The sequence below is a fragment of the Salvelinus sp. IW2-2015 genome, linkage group LG36 (assembly GCF_002910315.2).
Source record: "Salvelinus sp. IW2-2015 linkage group LG36, ASM291031v2, whole genome shotgun sequence".
In the NCBI taxonomy this organism is placed as follows: domain Eukaryota; kingdom Metazoa; phylum Chordata; class Actinopteri; order Salmoniformes; family Salmonidae; genus Salvelinus; species Salvelinus sp. IW2-2015.
Window position 1 is genome coordinate 18,415,948 of NC_036875.1, and position 10,706 is coordinate 18,426,653.

The window sequence follows — 10,706 nt, forward strand, 5'->3', positions numbered from 1 at the left end:
TACATTTCAGTCAGAAGCATTATTTGGATTTTCAAATATAAATGTTGTTCATGCAAAGTAGTTGACCAATAAGCAACTCGATCGGCTGATTGGCGTTGACACAAGCGGGAAGTATGGCCTTGATTTTTTTATTTGCATTATTATTTTCTGTTTGTTTTATTGAAATTCCATACATTTTGAAGGATACAAATTCAAATGTGTTACAAAAATCTATACATTCTTCTTAAAAATGTTTTACATAAAACGTCACAAYCAGATAAACACAAAAACACATAACGTTACAGGGTTTTACGTTCAAAGAAATGAGAAAGCTTAARTAAGAGTTTCAATTGATTTCAGTAACTTCTTATTCTTACAGAGCATGCAATTTAATGTGTCAAAGTAATTAACTTAAAAAAATATTTAATACCATGTTTTTTTCCTTAGAAATTTCATTTTATGGATGTGATATTTAGCAAGAATTATAATCAAGTGTATCACATACTTTTCGTTAGTGGAGAATCTTGGACTATCAAAAACAAAAAGAAAAGCCATTTGTTAGTTTCTCTCGCCCTTGAAGTATGGCCTTGATAGAAAGGAACCAATCCAAAACTGAACAAAATGAAGGTATTTTAAAGTTGAAGAGATATTTGATCAGTATACACTTTGAAAATAGCATCTTGATTTCTGTACTTTCAWATTGGAATTGCTATCAGCTGTACATCTATTGAAGTCTATTTCCCCCAGAGAATCGACAACAGTGGCGCGCTGCGGTAAAGCCTATTTGTAGTCTTTTTGAAACCAAGCATAGTGGTCCTTTATGGCGAACGGATTTTTTTTTTACTACATATTCCGGTAAATTCTTAATCGTTTTTTCTGTTGTACTGACTGACAAGACAGTTGTGCGCTGGGAACCAGGCTAGCGAATTTTGTGCATTATCGTATATTCTTCGCAGAATGGGAATATCAGATGTAACATTTGACACAACTGGTGAGTGCATGACAGCTCCCTTGTGTGATGTTCGACTTTGTAGGTCAACGATTTAGCGAARATAGCTATAACGTTTCTTTCAAATGATTGGCTTTATCCTACGTTAGCTAGCTAACTAGCTGGAGCTACTTACTGTCTGTAGCTACCCATCCTGTCCTCATTCCAGCGAATGTGGTCATCTCATAGTCCATAGTCATGCTTACAGGACTGAAGGACTAATGTAGAGCCAACAGATCACAATGGCCTAATTGATTAGTGTTTTCAGTTGAGCAGTTTCAGTTGGATATGTGAAAAAATATTTTCATTGTCTGAACAAGACTCCCAATATCATGCTGGATATTCACAACCATCATGTCTCCAATCCCACTGCTTTATCAGCTACTCAATCAGCAGAGTGAATGTGAATGAATCATCATCCCTCAGACTATAGTAGACCTAGTATGGATAAACTGCATAATAYTGATCAACAGAAGTTCTCCAAGACTGCTTGCATGTTTCAGTTGGCTCCCTGTCTGTATCATGCTTAAAGCAGTGTCCATGTGCATAGTAGATGTATAAGCTTGCCTCCCTAGTTGCCGTTGAGAGGCTGATATTGTTTCTATGCATCGTTCATGTTCATGGTGATACTATCAACATGTGCATAATAGATTATACATCCATCCACTCCCATGTTTATGGTTCTCCCGGTTTCCCCTTCAGGTCCTGTGGTGGACTTGTCAGCCCAGYGTCTGCAGAAGCTGGAGCCCAGTTTCACCTGCTCTGATGAAACACACACGCTCATTCTGGACCGGAACCACATCATGAAACTAGACCATTTGGAGAGGAGCCAAGGCCTCCAACAGGTAGGCTCTTTGTAAGTGAGGTCTTGGTGGACTGTATATTCTTTAGGTTAGGTTTTACTTTATGTGTTCGCTCCTGTGTGCTGGTAAGGGCACAGACGATAGACAGGTAGGATTCCAGTTGAGGGGGTTTAATAATGCTGAAGATGCACAGGCACGGAACAGCACTGCACAGTGTATGTAGTATGGATTGGCTAAGGCACTTAGTGGTCTGTCAACTTTATTCAACCAAAGTGTGTGTGGAATATCAACAAGGACASACACTGGTCTTGGCTAACACAATGAAAGCTAACTGGTGGGAAAAAACATGGATGGCTGGAACTTTCTCTCGAGCTGATCTTCTTCTCTGAGCTGAAGATTGCGCAGCATGCTCTGCTCCACTTCACCGGTGAGCGGAGCTAGAGCTCTGATATGATGAACTAACATTACTGATATGATTAACTACAAATACATCACAGCCTTTCGTACACTCCCTCTTACTGGGTACTGTTACATGATTGATTGTGTGACTACATTTGCATATCCACCAAGGCACATTTGATGGAATATGTTCAATTTAACTGTTGAACATGGTTGAATTCCTTATCTAATTTGTAAAATGGGCATTTACTACTTCTATATGTTGTTGCAAACTTGCAATGTACCACATTGGGTTGGATTAGTTCCCTCTATATTGTTTTGTTGTCTCATCCTGCCTCTCTCTTTCCTGTTTTCTTTGCTGTGCAGTTYTCTGTTGTTGGAAACCGCCTGGTGCGAATGATGGGTGTGTGTCGTCTGACCGAGCTGAGAGTTCTGAACCTGCCCAATAACAGTATTGGCTATATTGAAGGGCTGAGAGACCTGCCACACCTGGAGTGGCTCAACTTGGCAGGCAACAACATCAAGGTGAGGTGAAAAAAGTGGACAAGGTACRCCCTCTATATTTGTGTACATTTTGTCTCCTGATCATGCAATCTGGATGTCCACTTTTCTCTCAGGTCATTGAGCAGCTCAACAATTGTGTGGCTCTCCAACACTTGGACCTGTCTGATAACAACATCTCCAACATTGGTGATGTTACCAAGCTGTTAGCCTTAAAGGTGAGAACAGGTCTTGCCTCATGTTATGGGGATTCAGATAGAATTCTGGAGCAGTAAGTAGGATAGGTTTTAAGTGATTGGTTGTGGTGTTGATTGACTGGCTGTCATTTCTCTTGCAGACCCTTCTCCTCCATGGAAATAGCATTACGACGCTGCAGACCGTTCCCGCTCATTTGCCCATCCATCTGTCCATCCTCTCCCTGGCAGAGAATGAAATTAGAGACCTCAATGAGGTAAAGACCCTTCCTTTTTGTTCCTGCTCTGCTTTTACAACAATCTCACCTAGTTCTCTCTCACTTGCTTGTCTTTTTTTTTCTCTCTCTCTCTCTCTGCCTCCCACAGATCTCCTACCTGGCACCCCTCCATGACCTGGAACAGCTCTCCATTATGACTAACCCCTGCGTCATGGTAACCCCCTCGTTGCCTCGATACGACTACCGGCCGTACATCATGAGCTGGTGTCTGAATCTCAAGATCCTAGATGGATATGTGGTGTCTCAGAAAGAAGGGTGAGACTAGTTCCAGAACTCCATTGAAGTTACAAATGCCAGCTAGGCATGGTAAGGGGGGTAGGCAGGGATTGAGATTAAGGGTTTCCCTATTGCCCGAGGAAGTGACTTGAGCAGTTGCGCAAGTTGAGCCTGCTCTGAGATAATAACCAAAATGCAAAGAATTCCAGTAGTCTGGTCTTTCTGGTTCCTCCCGTTTGTAGGTGCAAATAGCTACTTTAAKATTTTCATGCACGTGATCATAATCTTTGGGCAATCAAAAAATACTCCTGAGCCTTTCAAACCATAATGTCAATRCCTTGGTAGGGAAATGGACTTGTGACTGTAAAGTTGCTGGGTCGTATTATCCAGTTATACTATCGAAGTGTTGTGTGATGATCACTCTTATTGCTGGTGATTTAATGTCTCTAACGTCTGATCTCAGGTTGAAGGCAGAGTGGCTGTACAGCCAGGGCAAAGGTCGATCATACCGGCCAGGTCAGCATGTGCAGCTGGTCCAGTACTTGGCCACAGTGTGCCCTTTGACCTCCACGCCAGCCCTGGAGACCGCGGAGGATGCCAAGCTGGAGAAGATCCTCAGCAAGCAGAGGTAGGAGAATGCATTCACAACTGGACTGTGATGCCAACAGCTGTTCAAACTATCACACAGGTAGTGGATGTGTTCTCCTCCCTGTGATCACATGGAAAAAGTGCCAAATATAAATCCTACCCATTGTTAGAATCCATTTGACATTAAACTGGATCCATCTGTGGCTTTTCTGCTTAGTTTTGGTCATTTAACTTCAAGGTACCGCAAGGTATCTTTTAACCAGATGAGAAATATGAAGCAGATGAGACAGCTTGCACAATCATTGAAATGACTGTTTAATTACTCTCTCCTTTGTATCAGATTAGTTAACCAGGGGACGTGTGTGTATATATACAGGTTCCACCAGAGGCAGCTCCTGCAGCAGACCCAGGGGGGCTTCCCCAGCCCTCCCCGCCCCACCCAGCTGGATGTGGAGACTCAAAGCCCCCGCCATGTGCCTCTAATAGAGGAAGACAGAGCCACGACGCCTGTGACTGCTCCATCAACCAGACCGACAGGTAGAGGACATGAACTTTACCTGTGTTTGTGTTTCTCTCAATTCTGTAACTCCCATCAATCCGTGTGTGTCTGGTGTGTAAATCGAATCTCTTCCTCTCTTCTTTGTGTGTGCATGTGTTTAGAGCTGGCGACGGTGCAGGTMAACATGTGGCTAAGCTGCGACCCCTCCCAGGCCGCACCTCCTCTCCTTGGCCTCAGGGGTGTGGAGGAGCGCCTCTACCCGGAGGACYTCCAGAGCCAGACAGATGAGTACAAACTCAACGGCAGCCTGCTCTCCTCAGAGTCCACCTTCCTCCTAGTCACCTCTGAATCCCCCCGCTCTGACAGTGAGGATGAGACGGAGACGTTTGATCACGACTCGCTGGTGCCCGAACACCCCATTCATCCCGAAAAGACCCAACAGGCACCCTTGGGGAGAGGGAGTGAGAGCCAGAAGGAGAAGGAGAGAAAGATGGAGAGAGAAAGGGTGTCAGGTGACAGCCACCTCACCTGTACCTTAACCTCAACTGCCGGTCTACCTATGATGGGAGATGACCAATCACAGACCAATGACAGCGCTCTGTTCCAGGGAGCATACTCAAACTGCAATGCTGTAGAGGTGAGGGCGGGGTCTAAGCAGGAAGATAAAGCAGTGGTGAGATGTGATAGGCTGGGCCGCTGTGAGGCGGACAGGGCAGCCGTCAGGATCCAGGCATGGTGGAGGGGAATGTGGACTCGGCGCTGCCACCCGCTGGCCAAAGAGGTGCGGTGTGAGATCCGCCTGCGCAGGATGCAGGATCACATAGTCTTCCTTTCTGGAGAGTTTGAGAGGTACGGAACAGACCCCAAGAAATCCAGGGGCTGCGTTCCTATTCTCTACTCTTTTCCAGAAGGGTGCTCTCATTCACTCCCCCTCATGCATTAAAAAGCATTGGATTGCTGCGTAAATYCCTGATGGGAGTTTTCACCATATCCCTCTCACCAGTCCATTCCTTTCAAATTCATGAGGGGCAGTGTACGAGTGCACACTTAAGGAGAAGGGTAGAGAATCGGAGTGTAGACACTGTTCTCCAGTCCTGGTCCACAAAGTGTGCAGACTTCACCAGTTTCAATCAGGCCACTAGTAATAATGATAATGTATTACATTTGTAAATTGATTTTAATTACAAAACAAATCTCAAAGCTCATAGAATAAAATATAAACTGCTACTAGTTATCAAGCCCTCAATTAGTTGGATCATGTCTGTTGGCACTGGGCTTGAACACAACCAGACAAGTTGTGATTGTGCATGAGGTATTACCAATGTCATATGTGCATGGTTCATTCCTATGTCTGGATGGTGTTGCCTAAAAAGCATGGTTCATTGCTTACTATGGATGGTGTTGCCTAAAAGGCATGGTTCATTCCTATGTCTGGATGGTGTTGCCTAAAAGGCATGGTTCATTCTATGTCTGGATGGTGTTGCCTAAAAGGCATGGTTTCATTCTATGGATGGTGTTGCCTAAAAGGCATGGTTCATTCCTATGGTCTGGATGGTGTTGCCTAAAAGGCATGGTTCATTGCTATGTCTGGATGGTGTTGCCTAAAAGGCATGGTCACACATTTGTTTATAGACTTGGTGGTGAGCTAGATAAGAAACTGGCAAGAATATCTCCATACAAAACTTCAATTCCCATTAAAAATAGCAGACATTTAGCCTTTTGTAAGGAGTGCACAAAGCGTTGTCTTTGGCCATGCTCCAGAATATAGCTATAGCCATTGGAATGTTGGAAGCCTTGTTCTCCTGCAACAGAGTGACATTTTTTATGTACAGTTGAAGTCGGAAGTTTACATAAAATAAATTATGTAAGTTTAAATGAAACTTCCGACTTCAACTGTATATATGTATATACAGTTGAAGTCGGAAGTTTACATACATCTTAGCCAAATATATTTAAACTCAGTTTTTCACAATTGCTGACATTTAATCCTAGTAAAATTCCCTGTGTTAGGTCAGTTAGGATCACCACTTCATTTGAAGAATGTGAAATGTCAGAATAATAGTAGAGAGAATTGATCTATATCAGATTTGATTTCTTTCATCACATTCCCAGTGGGTCAGAAGTTTACATACACTCAATTAGTATTTGGTAGCATTGCCTTATTTTTATTTTTTTACTTGGGTCAAACGTTTCAGGTAGCCTCATAAGCTTCCCACAATAAGTTGGTGCATTTTGGCCCATTCCTCCTGACAGAGCTGGTGAAACTGAGTCAGGTTTGTAGACCCTTGCTCGCACACGGTTTTTCAGTTCTGCCCACAAATTTTCTATAGGATTGAGGTCAGGGCTTTGTGATGGCCACTCCAATACCTTGACTTTGTTGTCCTTAAGCCATTTTGCACAACTTTGGAAGTAGCTTGGGGTCATTGTCCATTGGAAGACCCATTTGCGACCAAGTTTTGACTTCCTGACTGTCTAGAGTGTGCTTCAATATATCTACATATTTCCCCTCATGATGCCATCTATTTGTGAAGTGCACCAGTCCCTCCTGCAGCAAAGCACCCCCACAACATGATGCTGCACCCCCGTGCTCACGAGCTGGGATGGTGTTCTTCGGCTTGTAAAGCCTCCCCATTTTGCCTCCAAACATAACGATGGTCATTAAGGCCTTACAGTTCTATTTTTGTTTCATCAGACCAGGAAGACATTTCTCCAAAAAGTACAATCTTTGTCCCCATGTGCAGTTGCAAACCGTAGTCTGGCTTTTTTATGGCGGTTTTGGAGCAGTGGCTCTCCTTGCTTATGGCCTTTCAGGTTATGTCTATATGGACTCGTTTTACTTCGGATATAGATACTTTGTACCTGTTTCCTCCAGCATCTTCACAAGGTCCTTTGCTGTTCTGGGATTGATTTGCACTTTCGCACCAAAGTACGTTCATCTCTAGGAGACAGAACTCGTCTCCTTCCTGAGCGGTATGATGGCTGCGTGGTCCCATGGTGTTTATACTTGGGTACTATTGTTTGTACAGATGAACGTGCTACCTTCAGGCGTTTGGAAATTGCTCCCAAGGATGAACCAGACTACATTTTTTTAAACAATTTTTTTATCTGAGGTCTTGGCTGATTTCTTTAGATTTGACCATGATGTCAAGCAAAGAGGCACTGCTTGAAGGTAGGCCTTGCAATACATCCACAGGTACACCTCCAATTGACTCAAATGATGTCAATTAGCCTATCAGAAGCTTCTAAAGCTATGACATCCTCTTTGGGAATTTTCCAAACTGTTTAAAGGCACAGTCAACTTAGTGTATGTAAACTTTTGACCCACTGGAATTGTGATACAGTGAATTATAAGTGAAATAATCTGTCTGTAAACAATTGTTGGAAGGATTCCTTGTCATGCACAAAGTAGATGTCTTAACCGACTTGTCAAAACTATAGTTTGTTAACAAGAAATTTGTGGAGTGGTTGAAAAACGAGTTTTAATGACTCCAACCTAAGTGTATGTAAACTTTTGACTTRAACTGTAACTAGCTAGCTCTTTCAACACTTCTGATGGCACAGACAGATAGGTCTGAAGGATGAAGGTATCTAGCTCTTTCTGTTGAAGGTCACATATCAGGCAAATATGTCAAATTCTTCCAAAGAATACTTTGTTGTTTGTGTGTACAGAGTGAGGCAGCAGCATGAAGAGGAGAGGTTGCAGAGACTGGTACAGGAGGAGGCTGTGAGGTTTCTATGGAGGCAGGTCAGTGATAAACAAGCTCATGCATCAAATGTAGATGCACATACACACACCCTTTCTCACTCCTTCTCCCCATCTCTCTGCAGCTTCAGTCCATGCAGCAGTGGCAGCGTTCTGTAGAGGGGCAGCTGGCCAGCGTGACTCAGGCCGGGTCATCTCTTGCTCCAGCCCTGACCTCCGGGCTTTGTCCCCCAGCTCTTCCACTCCCCCTACCTCTGGCCTCCAGCACTGCAAACTCYGCCTGTACAGTCCTCTCCTTCCCAGACTCGGGGTTCCAGTCAACAGATGAACTGCAGGTGGGGCAGGAAGACACTTTCCTGAGCTGTGGGACGGGCGACTCTCTGGAGACTGTGCGGCCGCTGGTCGTGGGGGGGGTCCCCGGCTCCTTGTGGTGGGGGGAACAGTCAGGACTACAGTCTGCTGGAGCAGTACCTGTCCTCCGTGCAACAGTGAGAGGAGGAGGAGGCAGAGGAGGGGGGTGCCAGCAACAGAACAGGCACACCACAGCCGCCCTCATCTGCCGAAACAGCACAGCCTGACTCCCCCGCTCAGAACACAGGAGACAGACACAGAGCAGCAACACACACACTGGAAAGTCCAATCTGAAGTGCCTGTCCCACTCCTAGTCTTCTGGGATTGGCTAAGACACTGCCCATAAACTCAGTCCATCTGTGCTGATGAATGTTATTGATGGCTCTAACAGCGCCTCATAGAACTTACTGACTAACATCCATATAGTGAGTGGCATATGGACTCACGAATGTGTATACATTCATCTAGCCTGGATGACTTTTCTCATTTTGACTTTAAATCTCTTGGACTGCTGCTAGCCTGGAGACCTGACTGTTCCTGCATTCAATAATGCTTTGTTGGTTGCCATGATTTGTCAGTCCAAGGACAATTAGGCTAATGCTTGATTTACATTCGGGAGACGTGGGAACGACAGTCCCAGCTTCCGACACCTTAGTTTTTACGTACACGGCAGACATGCAATTTAGACCGGTGCTAAAAATGTTAATCCATGACATGCCCCAACATTAAGTTTACGCATTAAGTCCATCTACCCTCCAACTTTGGTCATCTGCAACTTCCCTATCTGTCATGCTCAGGCAGTGGTGGAAAAAGTACCCAGTTGTCATACTTGAGTAAAAGTAAAGATACTATAGAAAATGACTGAAGTGAAAGTCGCCGAGTAAAATTCTACTTGAGTAAAAGTCTACAAGTATTTGGTTTTAAATATACTTAAGTATCAAAAGTACAAGTATAAACAATTTCAAATTCCTTATATTAAGCAAACCAGACCACATTTTATTTTCTCTTTACGGATAGCCAGGGGCACGCTCCAACACTTAGACATCCTTTACAAACGAAGCATGTGTTTTGTGAGTCCGCCAGATCAGAGGCAGTAGGGATGACCAGCGATGTTCTTGATAAGTGTGTGCATTAGACCATTTTCCTGTCCTGCTAAGCATWAAAAATATAACGAGTACTTTTGGGTGTCAAGGAAAATGTATGGAGTAAAAAGTACATAACTTTCTTTAGGAATGTAGTCAAGTAAAGTTGTAAAAAATATAAATAGTAAAGTATAGATACCCCCAAAAACTAAGTAGTATTTTTTACTWAAGTACTTTACACCCCGTGCTTATGTTATCTGTATTTATCCCTATTTATTTATCCATCACATTATGGTATTTATGTCCTTTTCCCTCTTGTRCTGTTTCACAGACCACAACCCTCCTAAAGCCCATTCCAAACCCCTTAACCACCAAACCCTAAACCTTCATTACCCAAACTCCATCAAACCTTCCTCGCTGACTTTTCTGTATGAATAAATATCAAAACGAGACCCTTGCTTTCTGGCGTTCATTATGCATTCTCACCGATAACCCACAATTGCAATATAACCCAGCAGTCAGTAACGTTATACATAATMTATAGGGCTGTCAGTGTTTATCAATTAACTTTTAGTAATTTTAGTGCACTTAAAAGAAAAGTGTGCATTGATGACCTGACGCATGAAAGAAAGTCACGACTGGGCTGATGGAAACATGAATTGCTCTTAAAATTGTATAAATGCCTACATTTACATTTACATTTAAGTCATTTAGCAGACGCTCTTATCCAGAGCGACTTACAAATTGGACAACTTGTTTGCTTGACATTTTGTGTCTGTAAAATTAATTATGCGAGAAATGGCGTCACGAAACTTGGAGTCACGTGATATTTTTTGGTCCTCCCACTACAACTCGGGAAAGCATGCAGTTTATTAGGCTACTAAATAAATTATGAACTTCACAGGGTGGTGAATGTGCGAGGTGATGAGCTTGATTCTCCTTTCCAATAAATATTGAGTTTTATTCTGGTGACATGATGATTGATGCTTGGCTGCCATTTAACAAATACAAATAATATTGCGTGCATCCATAATGATCTCAATGTATACTGAACAAAAATATAAATGCAACATGTAAAGATATGTTCCATTCCCACAAAAAGTGTGTCCCAAATTTTGTGCACAA

General features: G+C 43.2%; 1 protein-coding gene across 3 annotated transcripts; it reads left to right on the forward strand.

Moving 5' to 3' along the window:
• Positions 1-21: 21 nt before the first annotated feature.
• Positions 22-10,033, forward strand: LOC111959707 (centrosomal protein of 97 kDa-like). Of its 3 annotated transcripts, none has more exons than XM_023981476.2 (11): positions 22-111; positions 1,670-1,812; positions 2,536-2,694; positions 2,787-2,888; positions 3,008-3,121; positions 3,231-3,397; positions 3,822-3,986; positions 4,323-4,483; positions 4,607-5,294; positions 8,115-8,190; positions 8,274-10,033. In XM_023981476.2, the coding sequence occupies exons 2-11, from the start codon at positions 1,771-1,773 to the stop codon at positions 8,724-8,726; spliced, it is 2,127 nt and encodes a 708-aa protein (XP_023837244.1). In that variant the 5' UTR covers positions 22-111; positions 1,670-1,770; the 3' UTR covers positions 8,727-10,033. The 3 variants fall into 3 exon arrangements, 2 of the variants coding, with proteins under 2 accessions (XP_023837244.1, XP_023837243.1); XR_002876712.2 differs by lacking the exon at positions 22-111 and adding an exon at positions 288-970 and having other exon boundaries at positions 4,607-5,082; positions 8,274-8,359; XM_023981475.2 differs by lacking the exon at positions 22-111 and adding an exon at positions 288-970.
• Positions 10,034-10,706: the final 673 nt, after the last annotated feature.